Source organism: Cydia strobilella, chromosome 24 (assembly GCF_947568885.1).
Source record: "Cydia strobilella chromosome 24, ilCydStro3.1, whole genome shotgun sequence".
Classification (NCBI taxonomy): Eukaryota; Metazoa; Arthropoda; class Insecta; order Lepidoptera; family Tortricidae; genus Cydia; species Cydia strobilella.
The window spans coordinates 4,704,821-4,723,326 of record NC_086064.1 but is presented as its reverse complement, the minus strand read 5'-3'; the positions used below and the strand labels follow the sequence as shown (position 1 = coordinate 4,723,326).

The window sequence follows — 18,506 nt, the reverse complement described above, 5'->3', positions numbered from 1 at the left end:
TGCATATGCAGTTTGGCGAGTAATTTTGAAATTAATTATGTATATGTGCCTTTGAAAAAAAAATGAAAAAAAAAAAAAAAGATATTTTGACCGCATTATGGTCGCGGTCCGGTGTGGTAGTCTGTGACGCTTTAACTACCATATTTCATCTTTTTTTTAAGCAAATACACTTCGGCGTGTTTTTTGATGTCTTAAACGTGCTTAAATGAAGCTGTCATAACTTATACAAAGAGTCATAGACATGATAACTGTCATGAAACGAGATGTCAAAATGTAGTTTGAATTCACATTATTGATTTTATGCTATCGTGGTCATATTAACTATATGTACAGGAAACTACTCAATTCCATTAGTATTCAATCCCTTTACTACAAGTAGACGCCGAACGCAGCTTTAATTATATGTAATAGTGAGTTAACACTCATTCAATGTCATAATAGTCCCTTTTTTGTGTACCATATTTCTGTCAGTGATTAAACACAGAAAAGTTAACATTTATAGTATATTCGTCTTGCGTTTTCTCTGTTCAAGCTTTGAGGAATACATGCTGTGACATGGCGCTGTATCTTAAGGTGTTTTGGGTCGTGTTTTCGCTGTTAATTGCGAGCAAAATTGTGAGGGCGACCGATGAACCCCGGGCCAGAAACGACGAACCAGGCCCGTGTAATGCTTGTAAAGTCTTCGCGGAGTCCTACGAAAAGGGTAACGTGCTCTAATTTGTTTTCTTCTTCTATGTGTTGAAATCAAAATTTGAATAAATAAGCATAATAACCTTGTACAGTATTACAAGTAACTCTCTCAGAAACAGAACAGAGGGAGATTAAACACGTTCTTAATAGTTTATTTTATAAGTTATATATCTTAAGGTCAATGTAGGGAAGACGATCTACAACCTCTTTTGTCGTTATTAGGGTTCCATATCCAAAGGGTAAAAACGGGATCCTATTACTAAGACTTCGCTGTCCATCCGTCCGTCTGTTACCAGGCTGTATCTCATGAACCGTGATAGCGAGACAGTTGAAATTTTCACAGATGATGTATTTCTGTTGCCGCTTTTTTTTTATAAATATTTAAGTGTGGCTCCCATACAACAAACATGTTTTTTTTGCCATTTTTTGTGTAATGGTACGGAACCCATCGTGCGCGAGTTCGACTCGCACTTGTCTGTGTTTAAGTTCTTGCATTTGTACACATACTCATGTTAAAGAAGATTGGTAGAACAGATGGAGTGAAGAGGTTCCTTTGTGATTGTATCTGAGCTACATACTTATACAAATACGATATTTTTTGCCTTATGACGGTCTCATATTATTAATAATTTTTACTGTGCACATTGACACAGCATGTTCCATTTCAGGTCTTTACCGCACAGCCCCAATCTTTGAGACCCGGAGCCAAGAACGCCTGACGAACATCCTGCAGGTGGTATGCGAGGAGCCCCGCTACAAGAGCAAGTGCCTCGAGACTGCTGGTGTGGCCCGACCCCATGTTGAACAGTGGTGGTTGCAGCAGGAGCCTCCAGAGTTCTTCCAGTATATATGTATTGATAAACTTGAGGTTGGTTTAAAGATGTAAATTGTTGATGATAATGGCATCCAGTACCAGACAGTTCTCAATACAGCATTGAAATCCGATATTTTCTGTCAATAATTCAGTAATTAATACCGATATTGAAGACTATGGTCAGAACACTCTGATAAAGCAAAATAAATAATACAGTGCAGTCTAATAAACTACAATTTGACAGTAATCACAGTTTTAGTCGTGTTTAAATTTTTTTGTAAAACGAAACAAAAAAAAACCTATGCCGGAATTCTTATATTTTGATATTGTTCTTCAGTTCCGGTATTGAAATATCGTAAAATTCGGTCTGATATTGAAGGGATTCCGATAATCCGTTATTAATGATGATGTGCTGCTTAACTCAGTGGCAAATGTATTATTAGTGCACTTAACACTAATCAATGTGTTGATGTCAACTTGAGCCAGTCTTCTCCGAGACCACGGGGACAACGCCGTCCTCGAAACGTCGGAGGTGAATTTAAAACTTATTTTACGCTTATAAGTCCCGTCGTTGTGAATAATAATAAAATTAGTGTTCTTAATACATTTGTTAACTTGATTATTTAGTAATAATTTTCCAACCAGGTATGTTGTACGAAGCACCACTACGGGCGCTCATGCCAGCCGTGCCCCCGCGACGCGGGCGGCGCGGTGTGCGGGGGGCGCGGGCGATGTCGCGGGGACGGCACGCGGCTCGGCAACGGGACTTGCCACTGTGACGCGGGGTACAAGGGCGAGCTGTGTCACGACTGTGTTACGGGTGAGTGTTGGGGGGCACGGGCGTTGTCGCGGGGTACAAGGCGAGTTGTGTCAAGATTGTGTCACTAGTGAGGTTCGGGGGGCACGGGCGTTGTCGCGGTGTACAAGGGCGAGCTGTGTGACGGGTGAGTGTCGGGGGCGCGGGGATGGCAGACGCGTTATGGGTGTTTCAGGCGAGTGTTGGGAGGCTCGGCAATAGGACTTGCCACTTCAACGTGGGGAACAAGGGCGAGCTGTATCAATATTGTGTGTTGAACGGAAAGTTCAAAAGGGCGTCGTAATGTGCTAAGTAGGGGTATGATAGAATTGATTAGTTAAATATCATAATCTTGTTTTACAGGTTATTACAAAGCTACGGAAGACTCAGGACCAGAATGTAGACGTTGCCACTACTCGTGCTCGGGCGGCTGCCGCGGGGGGGCGCCACTGGACTGCGTAGCTTGCCGGTAAGCCATCTTACCCTTTGACCGCCGAAGACGTCTTCTGACGTCTTCGGCGGTCAAAGGGTAAGACCCCAATATCAACTTTCGTGCATTACGACAAGGTTCACCTTGACACGCCGCACACGATAGGCGTGCCGTTCAGGGGTTTTTAGGGTTCCGTATCCTATTACTAAGACTTCGCTGTATGTCTGTCTGTCACCAGGCTGTATCTCATGAGCCGTGATAGCTAGACAGTTGAAATTTTTACAGATGATGCCTGTTGCCGGTACAACAACAAATACTAAAAACAGAATAAAATAAATATTTAAGTGGGGCTACAAGAAACGTAATTTTTTTGCCGTTTTTTGCGTAAGGGTACGGAACCCTTCGTGCGCGAGACCGACTCGCACTTGGCCGGTTTTTTTAACCAGAGGTTCTTAAAAGGGGCTAATGCAATCTTGTAGTTTTTATATTGAATTTTTAGATGTTTAAATCTATTTCTGGTACTTATATTCGTTGCCAGAAATTGTAATATAAAGAAATTAGAGCGAATATAAGTTTTTGAGTGGTACTAAACTTGTAATCGTTGTTCTTTGTATTAAATTTTCAATAAAAACTAGTACCAGACATACCTAGATGTATAATACGTAATTATTCATGCCAAGTTTCATATAATTTAAGCATCTTGTTTTAAAATGAGAGCGCAAGTTCAATTGTATGGGAGCGGTTTTATGGCAGTGGGTTCGTGTGGCTCTCAATAGTTATTTACGATACCAGTGCGAATTACCTATTCGCACGTGTCTCGTACAACGTTTTACAGTGCATATGGCGACGACGCAAATTTTAAAGGGTGATGTTGCGGCTGCCGCGCCACTGCATTGCGTCGAGCATGTTTGCAGAAGCGCGCACCGATTGCTTCTACGTCACTCTGCGCAAGCGGTGCGCGGCGATGCTCAGCAGAGTGCGCGCCAGCCGCAACAGCGTCCTGGCCATGATCGCAGACCGGCTGGATTGCCCCTATATGAGTCACTGTGTAAGTGTTCATGTACGGGCTCCAGCAAGTAAATGATTGTTTATAATTTAGTGTAATTTTAATTTAATTTATAACCTGTTGTAATTTAATTTATAACCTATTTTAATATAATTGTAATTTTTAATTTGTATTATTGTGGTCCATTGTTGTCTGGAGTTAAATAAATGATTATGATTAAATTTTCGACGTAGTGACGTAGTGTGATTATTATAGCACAGGGTGTCGTAATGGGTCACCAGATGTACTGTGAAGTTATTTTTATCGCAGGCCTGGCTTCACATTCGAGCCGGACGTCGGCTGCCACGACATCAATGAGTGTAACGACATCAACATCTGCGCCAAGAACGAGTTCTGTCTCAACTCCATGGGCTCCTACAAGTGTATGGCGTGCGACCGCGCGTGCAAGGTGTGTATTTAAATGTGATTATTAAGAGGAAAGGGAACGGCCGCTTCTCCATACAAACGTAGTCCCCATTTTCCTCTCTGGATATTGACTTTATGAAAAACATTTTTACACAATATGATGTATATTTGCAATATAAATCAAACTGTGTAAAAAAATACAGTACTGTATTTGCCATAGTCGCTTTCGTAAAAACTAGTGTACACGTCAATTCCTGGGATTAGTTGCCAAGCGGAGCCCAGGCTCTCATTCGCCAAGATGCTGATGATGATTATGTATATTTGCCATAGCGTTTGATATTTAAAATTTGATTATTATAAAAAATTTGGTGCGAAAACAGATTTCATACAAATTTTTCAATGCTACTTAACTACTAACCCTTATAATAAAATTTTGAAAAAAAAAAATCTAACGTAAGGACATAGCTGTGGTAGATATATAACAAATTGTGTCAAAATATTTTCAATAATGTTAATATCCAGAGAGGAAAATGAGGACTATGTTTGTATGAAAAAACGATTTCGGGCGGGTCCTCCACTTTCGTCTTAATGAGGGTCATGGGAATCAGTCAAAAGTTTGCATATAGGTCGCCAGCATAGTTACTTGTTTCTATGAGATTTAGCTTAAGGATAGCCATTAAATTAAAAAGGAACAACAATTTGACGGATTGATAGGAAAACCTATGCTGGCGACATCTGTAAATCCGGCCAACCACAACATTTGCATTTCAACTTGCATCATTTGACACAAGCTCAATAATTCCCAATAGTAAAGAAAGAGTGGTAACTCCATACATCAGTTTTTTTACCAAAATGAGTTATCGAATTTAAACTGTTGTGAGACATACTAATATTAAATCATTTTACGGTTTAGACTCACTTGTTTCGTGCGTGTTGTTGTTCGTGCTGTGTGGCGCTACAAGTGTTAGGTGACCCAAACCCAAACACACCACTGTGCCCGCCTACAACGATAGCGCAAGACCTCCCCCAACCGGTTTTCTCGGCGCGCGCGCAGCGAGCGACGCGGCGCGCGGCAGCGGCAGTACGCAACACACGGTCTTCGTGAACGCTGCTCGCACTATTAGTGCTTGAGAAAGGAGACCTAGGCTCTCCGAAACATGTCGCGCGAGTGACTAAAACAAGTGAGTCTAAACCGTAAAATGATTTAAAATGAGTTATTTCGTAGTCGACATCTAGCGTCAAGTATTATGAATGATGTATTTTGACGATCCACCACAGGAGATACTATCTTGACATTATTTTGAAATATTATTATTCTGTAATTATTTAATTTTTAAATTATTATTTTATTGATTATATTCTTATGACATCCTTGTTTTGACGATCATAATATGAATTCTTGTAAAATGACATGCCTGCAATTTATAATGTAATCTGTATTATGAAATGAATGAATCTAAATCTTAGTGGAATTATCAGTGCCGCTACTTAATTGACACCATGCCACAAGTGTCGCTACTGAATTGACACCATGCCACAAGTGTCGCTACTGAATTGACACCATGCCACAAGTGTCGCTACTGAATTGACACCATGCCACAAGTGTCGCTACTGAATTGACACCATGCCACAAGTGTCGCTACTGAATTGACACCATGCCACAAGTGTCGCTACTGAATTGACACCATGCCACAAGTGTCGCTACTGAATTGACACCATGCCACAAGTGTCGCTACTGAATGAGGGCTATCGTTTTTTTGCTCACCAGTTGGCGCCTCTGTTGATGGTGGTCCAAAAGACTAAAGAACAGCTGTCAGTCATTGAAGTGACAAGTGACATTTGCCATTTCGAACTATGGAAAAGACCACCATCTACACTAGCGCCCCTATCGGCGAATTCATACGCGTTAGCCCTCATTGACACCATGCCACAAGTGTCGCTACTGAATTGCTAAAACAATTTACAACTAATATTACTAATAATGGAGTTCCGGTTATAATGTTAGCTGAAAATTGTTGCGCAGACTTTCCGTTCGTCCCGTCATCTATTGATGTATCGTCTGATAAATTCCGCTACTTGACGCTAGATGTCGACTACGAAATAACGCGTTTTGGTAAGAAAACTGATGTATGGAGTTAGCACTTTCTTTACATATTCTCTATGCTGAGACATGAGAGTCACAAAGAGGGAAATGTTAGCCATTCTTTACAGCATGTCAGTAAAATTTGTGTTGTTTGTCAGGGCTGCTACGGGGACAGTCCGGACATGTGTCGGAAGTGCGCAAAAGGGTACTCGAAGAAGGGCGACATGTGCGTCCGCGAGCGCGAGGACGAGGAGTTGGACCAGATGACCACCACCAGGTGAGAGTATGGGCGAAATTGACCCACAAGGTTTAGCTAGATAGAAAAATTCACCCACCAGGTTTTCCCAACTATGGGCAAAATTGACCCGCCAGGTTCGGTATACTATGGTCTATATTTACTCTCCAGGATAGACTATAAGCAAAATAGACCCATCAGGTTATGATGATTATAGGTAATATTGACCCACCAGGTTATTATTGACCTAACAGGTTAGAAAGAGTATGGGCAAAATAGGCCCACCAAATAGTTTGGCCAAAATTGACACATCAAATTAACTTGACTGTGGGCAAAAATGAGTGAAACCCGTACAGTAACATTGGTTGTCTACTATTTTAATTTTTAATTTAAGTACCTGACTGACGAAAAAAGTTTGTGATTTATTTTGAAATATTTTTAATTGTTTGCATATTTCATTTTTATTTTCAGAATAAATGAAGATGTGAAACTTCTTGATAACGGATGAACTGTGTTGGTAAATCAGTTATTTATTATTGGTGGTGGGATATTTTTCTTTGCATCACAGTATATCGATGGGTGCCACACACGAAATCAGGGCCGTGTTGCATATTAAACTACAGCGTTTACAACTTATATTACAAGCGGAACTGCTTTTCTAATTAGTGGAATTAGAAAAGGAGTTCCACCCAACATTTATTCCAGGTTGTCTGGAAGAGATCTCTCTTTAGCGATAAGACCGCCTGTTGTCTGCCTCTACATTAAATCAATTGTTCTTTTCTTTTGTATCCTTTTACTTTACTCAATAAAGAGTATTCTATCGTATTGAACAAATATTTTCCCCAGATACATGACGTACCTGGGCCTGCTGGTGGCGGGCGGCGTGCTGTGGGGGCGCGCGCCCGCGCTGGCGGCCGGGGTGGGCGCGCTCACCCTCTCCTACATCGCGCTGGCTGAATATTACTGCAGAGTCAGCGGGCACGCCTCCTTGTTGGACTACCCGCTCTTTACTATCTAAACAATAAAACTAACATGATTATTAAATATTTTTATTTTTTCATCCTAAGCGGTTTTATCGAACATTTCTCCTGATATCTATGTTTTGAAATTCTATATTGAGCTGTAGAAAAATTTTAACAGCGCGACGGATTACTATGACTATGCTCAAAATTTTTAAAGTTGTTATGTATGGTAGATTTGTAGGTAGCTCGGTAAAGCTACAAGTACCGACATATTTGCTCAATAAACGCAATGTCAGTCCAAATCGGTGTTTCATTGCTCGAACGTATCAGAAAAATGGAAAAATTTGCACCTCCGGCAGGACTCGAACCTGCAACCATTGGAATACCGGTCCAATTAAAAGTTTAACGGAACGCCCGCAGACATTTCTGCTTTATAAAAAAAAATGTTTATGACTATGCTTTTAACAACAGACTGTGCCACACACTGATACATAAAAAGACGATAATTCATCAAAAATATTTATTAGTATGAAATTAAGAATACGCCATAGGTGAAACCTTAGCTAAAGCCCCTGATGTAGGTATGTGTTTGTAGTAGTTTACAGCATATAAAATGCAAATACAGAAGAAATTATTTAAATTCAGTATGGGTAAGTGTGGCTGTAGGATAAGTGTATACAGGGCCTGTTTACACATTGATTAGTGCGAGTTCATAAACTTGTCACAAGGAAGTAACAAATACATGAACTCTCAATAAACACTAATGAATGTGTAGGTAAACAGGCCCCAATGTGAAGGCCAGCCGTACTTACCCCACAGCCACACTTATTCGTATTGACCTTATACTAATTATGCTTAATCTTATATATCATGGGTACTTTACCATGACAATTTAAATACAAGTGGCCAGCATTGGTTAAAGTAATCAAATTTTTGATTAAGTAAATAATTAGATGAATGAGTGCAAATCATACAATGTTAATATGTATATATCGGCACTACTTTGAAAAAATCTGGTATCTTGCACTGCTACCTGCTACTCAAAGTTAAAACGCAGTAACTCTGTATGCATATCCCATACATACATAGTTACTACATTTATCTTTTGATTACAGAACGAGATTTTTTTAAAGTAGTCACGATATGTATGAGTACGTACAGTCGCCATCAGATATATCGGAGCGCCCGAGGTGCTGACAAATATCTGAACACGCCTCTATTGTCAAGGCGTTAGAGTGCGTGTTCAGATATTTTGAGCACCTCGGGCGCTCTGATATATCTGATGGCGACTGTACTTATAACAAATTTTTCAAACACTAGTAGCAAAGTACACATACAATTTTTGACAGTTTTTTACCTATAGCAATACATGTAAGAACCTAGCATTATATAATAATAAATCTTTTTAAGAGTCACAAAAAGCCGCTTCCATACAACCTCTGTTAGGTACGAACCACATGCTTATATTACATGAAACTTGTCACGAATACTTATGTAGGTAACACATGTGACATGCCATGTCTATGTCTGGTACTAAGTAGTTTTCGGTGCTAAAAATTGTTACAAAGAAAATAGAGTGAGTTGAATTTTTGTATGTAAAAATTGTAAAACTTCTTCGAAAAATACTACTAGACAGATGTGTGCTACTTGAATGTTCATGTCAAATCTCATGTTATTTCAGAATATTGTTTTGAAATGAGAACATAAGTTCGATTGTATGGCGGCGGCTAGGTTCGTGTCTGAAAGAATTACAAAATGGGTTCTGAGATAAGCTCCTTAGGAACAAATACAGTATTTAGTACTTGGTAGTACTTACCAACCACCTACATTATATACCAGCCTAACTTAGCTTAATATGGCTTTAGGTATTTAAAAGGAATACACGACAAAGGAAAAAAAAGGTTTTTTGAAAATAGAGAACAGACCCTTAATATTATAAAAGTAACATTGTCATTAAATTTACGCCACAAGCCGGCAGAACCTACAACGCGCAAGGTAGCATGCGTGAACTGTAGGGAGCTGCTGAAGCGTCAATGTAAAGTTGATTTTTCCGATTTAGGCCACAAGTTGGCAGATCGTCCAAGGCACTTGGTCCCTATAACAAAAAAAAACCGGCCAAGTGCGAGTCGGACTCGCGTTCCAAGGGTTCCGTACATTACACAATTTAAACAATGTGTCTTTAAAAAACCCGTAGGGGTCGGATCAAAAACTAAGTAATTAAGTACGACTCACGCTTGACTACACATTTCTAATAGGTTTTACTGTGATCTATAGGTAAAGAACTATTTTGTGTATTTTTTTCAAAAATGTTGACCCAGTAGTTTTGGAGATAAAGGGGGTCATTTTTTGCATATTTTCTTAAATAACTTCTAAACTGTTTATCCTAAAATTATAAAAAAAAATATTTGAGTTTCTCACAATGAGCTCTTTCATTTGATATGTAACATGACATAGTTTGAAAAACTTTATTTTTTTAATTTTCTCATTTACCCCCCAAAAGTGGCCCCCATGTTTAAAATTCATTTGTTTACGTTACATGTTCATCTTTGGGTCACAAACTTACATATGTATACCAAATTTCTATTTAATTGGTCCAGTAGTTTCGGAGAAAATAGGCTGTGACAGACGGACAGACAGACAGACGGCCGCACGAGTGATCCAATAAGGGTTCCGTTTTTTCCTTTTGAGGTACGGAACCCTAAAAAACTATAAGAGTCAAGAATGTCGGTATTTTTTTAATTTATCATGAAACATGTTAATGAAATACTCAATAACAACAATACTTAGGAATACCTTTATATAAATCTTATAGAATAAAGCAATACTGGGCAATAAAGAAATTTGTCTACACAGCTTTTCAAATTTTAAAAACAATCACACTTTTACTTACATTGAATATTTTTATGACCTAGCCTAGGTACATTCTAAATCAGAATTAGTAACATGTTTCTTTAAAATTGAGATGTTTTTACCGGTGGCATTTTTTGTGCAAGTTTGCTGGGTGGATCAACTTCTTGATGTTATTGTCCCATCAACCTGGCAATGATAAAAGTATAGTTTGTTAGAACAAATGTTATAGGTTATAGTAGGTATGTTTTACTAATATGTTAAAAGATGACTACATATAGATACTATATCGTCGCTGCGCGTACAAAAGTCGCCATGTGTTTTTAACCTACTTTACAGGAGACACAAAAAACTGTTTATTTCGATAATTATTGGACATAAATGAATCAATATTTTTGTGACAAAAGTATTTGCACTTTAACATACATTAAGGAATTACATGAAAAAATATTTCAGTTTTAATAATATTGTGAGTGTTAGGCCCTAATCTTGTTGTCTTGAGATCTATCGTAGGGGTGTGGACTGTATAGGGTGCGGCATAGGCGGCAAGGATGGAGTAAAACAACTGGAGCTCTTCTTAAATCAGATGCAGGAGGGTCGAGGTCGGAGAGGTCTTCTTTTCTTCTTTTGGAGAGGTGTTTCTTGCTCGGCTGCTCGATTCGTAATGGCTTCCTATGGCCGGCGCACCGCCTTTTATTCCCTCCATATTTAAAGACCTCGTCCCCCGCGCCGCGCCGGCGCGGGCGTCTGCGCTTCGCGCATGCGCAGACCTCTCTTTCCTCGACTCTCCTACGTTTCTCTTTATTTATTAAAGTTATATATTAACAAATTACATGTTTTATTTATTTATCCTACCTATCTTATTAGATTCTATTCTATTATCACAATTTCTTATTAGAATAAGGTTGCGTATACTTTTGCCCTATTTTCTTATACAGATCTACGTAATGAAACACAATGAGGAAAATTCTTTATTTGTTATAAGCCTATCTTAATTAAATTATATTGCAATCCTAACTTTACCTAATTGGAATTCTCTTATTGGATTCCTTTAAGAGGTACAAAGTATGCTACTCATACTTTGTCCTGTTATAAAAACATACTAAATACCATTTATTTCTATACGTGACGCGACTTAAAATTATTACATGTTAAAATGACTCTAAGTTACAAAATACTATGCGCGTCGTGTACATTTCTCCCGCCGTCGCCTTGCGATCCCACTGGTAGCACGACGATCTTCTTTGTTGGCCGCCTCAGCACGTGTCCTCTGCTGGTGGTGACGTCCACGACTCGTACCACGCCGTCCTTGCCCGGATACGTCTGCTTCACTATTCCACGTGGCCATATGTTGCGGGGGAGGTTGGAGTCGCATATTATTACGACATCGCCGACGGCCGGGGTGACTCCTGCGCCGTGGGGCTCCCGCCGGTGTTGTAGTAGCGGCGCGTACTCGCGAACCCAGCGCTGCCAGAAGGTGTCGGCCAGCTGCTGGGCGCGCCTCCAGTGTTGTCGCGCGTTCATGTCGCTCTCTTCGAAGGTGCCGGGAGCCGGGGTGTAGCAGTCCGGCCCGAGCAGGATCATGTTTGGAGTCAGTGCCGGTGGGTCTTCTGGATTCACCGCTACGTAGGTTATGGGCCTCGAGTTGACCGTCGCCTCCGCCTCCGCCAGTAGGGTTTGTAGAGTCTCGTCGCTCGGGTATTTTTCATGTAGGGTGGCCTTCATAGCTTCTTTCACCGTGCGCACCATACGTTCCCACACGCCCGCCATGAAGGGTGCGGCGGGGGGTAGGAAACGCCAGTTTATGCGGCGCGCGTGGGCGGCGTCTCTCATGGCTTCCGTCAACTCGCGGTTGGCTCCTCTGAAGGCGGTCCCGTTGTCACTCCACAGCTCTGTAGGGCACCCGCGCCGGGCAATGAAACGGCGTAGTGCGTTGATGGCCGAGTCCGTGCTTAGTGAGGCTACCATTTCTAGGTGTACGGCCCTCGACGTCATACATGTGAACAGCGCGACGTACCTTTTTTCTCTGTGACGTCCCACTGTGACTTCTTGCGGCCCGTAGTAGTCTAGACCCGTGTAGGTAAAGGGCCTCACATGATGCGCCAGGCGTGCCGCCGGTAGGTCACCAGTGGCCGGGGCCGCGGGCTTCGCACGACGTAGTCGACATCTCGGACACTGAGCGATCACTTGTTTCACTGTCGGCCTTATTTTCACTATGTGCACTCGCTGTCGCAACTCGTTCACCACTATTTCCGTACCGCCATGATGTAATTGTTCATGCACATGAGAAACATACAATTTCGTGTAGTGATGCTTCCCATATAGCACTACTGGTTGCACTGTCTCTTCTTGTATGTTGCCGGCCGCCGCTATTCTTCCCCGTAGTCGTATGATACAGTCCTCGTCCATATAAACACTCAGCTTGGCCAGTCGGTCGTCCTTGTCGGGCGTACGGCCGCTCGCTATTCGCCTTCTCTCTTTCTCGTAGCTATCTTCTTGTGAGGCGCGTATTAGTAACTTTTCGGCGGCGTTTAGGTATTTGGCTTCTAGCGTTAAGTATTTCTTCTCTTCTTGGGGTTGGGTAGCTGCACTCTTGGCGGGCACGCGCGTGTGTTGCGTGCGTTTGTTCCATGCGCCGTCTTGTTCCGCGTTCGCTCGTGTCCGCCTGCGCTTCGCCGCCGCGATAAGTTGTGTCGCGGGCGGGGCGGGCGCGCGGGGTTGAGGGCGCACTAGGTCGATGAACTGTAGCACGCGCGCGGTCGCTCGCAGCAGCCGCATCCATTTTGAGAAGCGTTCGATCTCGGGTATAGCTGCGTGTTTATCTTGCGTAGGGACGGCGATCGCAGCGCACGTCTCTTTTTCTTCGCCGGTCGCGGGAACTTCGACCTTATTCTCGTGGGGCCAAGTCTCTTTTTGTTCATAGAGAAAGGGCGGGCCGGTGAACCATCTATGTTGCGAGTCGAAATCTGCCGGGGTGGCGCGGGTCGCGTCGTCGGCCACGTTGTGTGCTGTCGGTACCCATCTCCACTCGTTTTTCTTAGTGCAGTCTTCTATTTCGGCGAGTCTGTGTGCCACGAACGTCTTGAATGTGCGGGGCTCGGCGCGTATCCATGCCAGTGCCGTGCGAGAGTCACTCCAATATGTTTTCGAAGTGATTTCGAAATTGTGTTCTTCGACGACTGTTTTTGCTAGCCGTACGCCTAGGACGGCCGCCTGTAGCTCCAATCTAGGAATGGAGACCGGTTTCCTGGGTGTGACTCGACTTTTTGCGGCGGCTAGGGCTATCTTGACTGAGCCGTCGGCTCGCGTCATTCTCCAATACACTGCGGCGGCGTAGGCTTCTTCACTGGCGTCGACGAAAGTATGCAGCTCGTGTGTGGCGGCGGGCGTAGTGTCGTAGCACCTAGGTATTTTTAGGGTACCTAGGTCTCGAAGTTGTCGTAGCCATTCGCTCCAGCGTTCGTGTAGCTGCTCTGGTATCGCTTCGTCCCAGCCTGTGCTATGTTGCCACGTGTCTTGCATGATTCGCTTGGCCGGCGTAGTGATTGGTGATATGAGGCCGAGCGGGTCGAAAATTGACATAATGACGCTGAGTGCTTCTCTCTTCGTCGGAGGCCGCAGGTCGTTGATTACTTCGGGCTGCGCTCTTCTTGTATTGAGGCGAAAGCGGATACTGTCCTCATTTGTGTTCCATAGCAGGCCGAGCGTTTTTTCTATCTCGCTCCCGCCGATAGGGACAGTATTTCCCTCTCGCTCTTCGCTGCCGACGACGTTACTTATTGCTTCTTTTTCGTTCGTGGCCCATCCTCGCAACTGGAACCCGGCTTTTTTGTGCACATAGTCGACGTCTCTTGTTACTTGTCTTGCCTCTTCTATTGTGTCGAAACTTTGTAGATAGTCGTCCATGTAGTGATTTCGCTCTATCGCTCGCGCGGCTTGCGGGTACTGTGTCGCGTGTTCTTGTGCATTCCTATTTTTTATGTATAGGGCGGTGCACGGTGATGATGACGCGCCGAATATGACGGAAGTCATGCGGTACTCTTCTGGCTCTCCCTCGCGGCGATCGCCCCTCCATAGGAAGCGGAGGGCGTCCCGGTCTTCTTCTCTTATTTTTATCTGCATGAACATTTCTTTCAGGTCGGCTGAGACTGCGATGCTATGTTGTCGAAACTTCATGATGACGCCGGGTAGCGATTGTAGGAAATCTGGGCCCGTATGTAGCATGTCGTTGAGGCTGCGACCGTGTGATGTGGCCGCAGCATCGTGGACCAGTCTAATCTTCGGCTTCTCTGGATTGCAGACTGCGAAGTGAGGTAAGTACCACATTCTGTCACTCGGGGGCGTTGTCGCGCGCTCGGCGTAGTTTGAGGTAAGTAGGTTGTTGACGCGTTCGTTATATTGTTGCTTTAGGCTTGCGTCACGATCCAGCTTCCTCTCGAGCGTGTGCAGCCGCTTGAGTGCGTCGGTGCGATTGTTAGGTATCTTCTCTGTTTCGTTGCGCCACAGTAGCCCCGTCTCGAACCGGCCATTGGGTAGGCGGCGGCTCTTTTCTTCTAGTATGCGTAGAGCTTGTTGTTCGGGATCACTACGGGGTCGCCTCGGCTCGATTGATAGAGACTCGAGGGCGAAATAATTCTTCATGGTTTCTTCTATGTTCTCGGTCGGCCCGGTACGAGTGAGATGTGCGCAGCAGTAGGCGATCGGCTTCGCTTTTGTGGTGCGACAGCCGTGAAGTACCCATCCTAGTAGGGTTCTCGACGCGACGAGTTGTCCGCGCCGGCCTTTTCTTATTTCTCGTGACACGATCAGGTCCCAGTTGTCCTGGCCGATGAGTATTTGTGGGGTTGCACCGCGGTAGGTTAACTTGTGCTTGATACCCCGGAGGTGCGCGCAGCCGTCTATTTCTTCCATGCCGATCGACTGTGTGGTGAAGCCGAGGCTGCCGACGGTGTGCGCGTTCGTTATGCGTTGTTCTTGGCTGTCGTGCTTATTCTTGATGAAGACCTCGACCCTCCTGCTCTGATTGTGCTCCATCTCTTTCCCGCCTACGCCTTGCACCCACATTGGTTCAGTGGGACCGTCTAGCCCGAGTGCGTCCGCCAGTGCTGAGTCGATGATTGTCACCGTGCTGCCTTCATCTAATAGGGCGAACGTGTCTAGTGTCGCTCGCGGGCCGCGCAGTGTTACTGGCACTATCTTCAGGTAGGCGCGGCTCGTTCGTGGTTGTGCGCAGGCGACTGTGTTCACTGCCGAGGCCACTATTTCTTCCGGTTTATGTTGTTGTGGTGGCTCGACTTGCGCAGCGGCGACTGATTGCGGCGTCTTCTCGTGATGTAGTAGGCGATGATGTCTCATGGGGCAGCCCAGGTGGCCGCAGGGCTTCGCACGACACGCGAAGCGGCGATGCTTGCTAGCGAGGCATCGGTAGCAAATGTTGTGTTTCTTCGCTACTTCCCAGCGCTCGTTCGTGTCAATTTTGATGAATTGCGGGCACGACGGCAGTTGGTGAGTAGCGTGTTCGCATAGTGGGCACGCTTGCTTCTCTTCTCTTGGCTTCTTAGTGTCGGCGGTAGCGGCGTACGTTCGCTCGGGCTTCTTTCTTGCGGTCCTCACTTCTTTGTTCTCCGTCGTATTTTCAGGCGGAGCGTAAGGCGTGCACTTGTCGGCTTCGTTGTTTAGAAAGTCGGCAATCTTCTTAAGCTCGGGCGTATCTTCTCTCGTGGCCGCGTAGTCGTACCACTTGCTTCGGAGTATAGGCGTGAGTTTATCGACCATCGACCGCAGTAGCTCTGGATTGTAGAGGTACTGAGGCTTCTTCAATATCTCGATAGTCGTGACAGTGTTTGCGATCTTGCTGGCGAATATGCACAGGTCGCGCGGGCTGTCGGTGAGTCGCGGCAGTCCCTTCATCTTCTCCAGTTCGTTGACGAGTAATGCGTCTGGCCTTCCGTATCTTCTTTCTAGTGCTTTAATGATGTCCTCGGGGTGCGGCCGGCTGATGAGGAGGGCGCTTACGGCTTCCAAGGCTACTCCCTTGAGGCTTTTTCTTATACGGGCGACGTTTTCACTTGCGGCGAAACTGGGGGCGGACTCGTTGTACGCGGCTTTAAATTGTAGCCACTCGTTGCATAGGCCACTGAATGTCGGCAGGTCTGGTATGTATTTTCTGTAGGACTTGCCGGCTTGGATGGCTTCTGTTAGGGCGGCGGTCAGCGATGACACGTCCATGGCGTGGGCGGCTCGAGGGGCCTCCGGCCGCGCGTGTTTTCTAGTGGCGCGCGGGGCCGGCACGTGTGCTTCTTCATGGGCGGGCTCTTCTTCAATCGCTGTTGGTTGTTCTGGGCGGCGGTTGAACCAATCGGCAATGCGTTGTGGAGCAAGGTCCTCTTCCTCTTCAGACTCTTCTCTTGACGAGGCGAGGTCGAGTCTTTGTTGTCTGATTCTTGCTAGTTCTGTTTCGGCTTGTACGCGCTTCAGCTCCAGCTCGGCTAACTTCTCCTTGGCCTCTAACTCCGCGAGGAGTCTCTTGCTGGAGGCCTTGGATCGGTGTGACCGAGCGGGCTTAGCGGGAACTGGCGGCGGTGGCATTAACTCGACGGAATCTCGCCCGACGAGTGTGGCGACGGTGCTAACTGCAGGCGTTGCTCTGATTCCCGACGTGTCGGCTGGGCCCCCATTCGTGCTGGTGCCGGCGATGCTGGCTTCTGTTGCAGCGCGCGTTCTTGTGGTGGTGCCCGTGCCTGACGTCTCGCCCGTGCCCGACGTCTCGCCTGTGCCTGACGTCTCGCCTGTGCGTGACGTATCGCCTGTTCGTGACGTCTCGCCTGTGCCTGACGTCTCTCCTGTACCAGATGTATCGCCGGTCTGGTCCGTGGCCTGCGTTTCATCTGACGAATTTTCTTCTCTGCCGTGGTTGCTTCTTGTTACTGCCATCTTGCTATTTTTCTTGCTTCAGAGATCCGGCTTCGACGAGGACCAAACAATGTGAGTGTTAGGCCCTAATCTTGTTGTCTTGAGATCTATCGTAGGGGTGTGGACTGTATAGGGTGCGGCATAGGCGGCAAGGATGGAGTAAAACAACTGGAGCTCTTCTTAAATCAGATGCAGGAGGGTCGAGGTCGGAGAGGTCTTCTTTTCTTCTTTTGGAGAGGTGTTTCTTGCTCGGCTGCTCGATTCGTAATGGCTTCCTATGGCCGGCGCACCGCCTTTTATTCCCTCCATATTTAAAGACCTCGTCCCCCGCGCCGCGCCGGCGCGGGCGTCTGCGCTTCGCGCATGCGCAGACCTCTCTTTCCTCGACTCTCCTACGTTTCTCTTTATTTATTAAAGTTATATATTAACAAATTACATGTTTTATTTATTTATCCTACCTATCTTATTAGATTCTATTCTATTATCACAATTTCTTATTAGAATAAGGTTGCGTATACTTTTGCCCTATTTTCTTATACAGATCTACGTAATGAAACACAATGAGGAAAATTCTTTATTTGTTATAAGCCTATCTTAATTAAATTATATTGCAATCCTAACTTTACCTAATTGGAATTCTCTTATTGGATTCCTTTAAGAGGTACAAAGTATGCTACTCATACTTTGTCCTGTTATAAAAACATACTAAATACCATTTATTTCTATACGTGACGCGAATTAAAATTATTACATGTTAAAATGACTCTAAGTTACAAAATACTATGCGCGTCGTGTACAAATATGAAAAAAAAACTTTTTCATAAATATGTCACATAGCGAGTTTTGTTTGGGTCATAAATAACCTCTAAGTGTCTTACCATTACATGGTTAGATTTAATTGTTAAGGACCCTATACATTTTTTGTTCTTTATCGTCACATGGCTATTTAATAATATGATGTGAGCGTTCAATAAAACAGAAAAAATGCTATGTAAGTCAATATAATTGAATTTTAATCGTGAATTAATAATCTACGTACTTTTTTATTATAACTATTACTTTATGATCAATTTGTTTTAGTCAATATCTTTGAACTAAATATGTTTACCTAGGTAACTCATTTAAATAGGTTTGATAATTATTTGCCAGCCCAATAAGTAATCAAATAACATACATATATACGAAGCAAGGAGAAAAACGATAAAAAACTATTTTTTCTAGTTTTGTAATCAAAATGTTGCCTTTAAAATCTTGAAATGTATAGTCTCATCTCTTTAAGGACTCTCTTCTTCCTGCCCTTATCCCACGTTATGTGGGGTCGGCACA

At 44.2% G+C, this 18,506-nt stretch overlaps 2 protein-coding genes across 4 annotated transcripts; one reads left to right on the top strand and one right to left on the bottom strand.

Moving 5' to 3' along the window:
• Positions 1 to 269: 269 nt before the first annotated feature.
• Positions 270 to 7,501, top strand: LOC134752166 (cysteine-rich with EGF-like domain protein 2). 3 transcript variants are annotated; one of them, XM_063687775.1, is made up of 9 exons: positions 270 to 410; positions 533 to 703; positions 1,359 to 1,558; positions 2,150 to 2,324; positions 2,664 to 2,769; positions 4,046 to 4,184; positions 6,383 to 6,501; positions 6,931 to 6,976; positions 7,306 to 7,444. In XM_063687775.1, the coding sequence occupies exons 2-8, from the start codon at positions 556 to 558 to the stop codon at positions 6,965 to 6,967; spliced, it is 924 nt and encodes a 307-aa protein (XP_063543845.1). In that variant the 5' UTR covers positions 270 to 410; positions 533 to 555; the 3' UTR covers positions 6,968 to 6,976; positions 7,306 to 7,444. The 3 variants fall into 3 exon arrangements, with proteins under 3 accessions (XP_063543845.1, XP_063543843.1, XP_063543844.1); XM_063687773.1 differs by lacking the exon at positions 6,931 to 6,976 and having other exon boundaries at positions 7,306 to 7,501; XM_063687774.1 differs by lacking the exon at positions 6,931 to 6,976 and having other exon boundaries at positions 278 to 404; positions 7,306 to 7,501.
• A 3,934-nt stretch (positions 7,502 to 11,435) lies between these two features.
• LOC134752419 (uncharacterized) lies at positions 11,436 to 17,201 on the bottom strand. The gene has a single exon (XM_063688129.1). It carries the CDS (start codon positions 17,199 to 17,201, stop codon positions 11,436 to 11,438), a length of 5,766 nt encoding a protein of 1,921 aa, XP_063544199.1.
• Between the last annotated feature and the right edge of the window lie 1,305 nt (positions 17,202 to 18,506).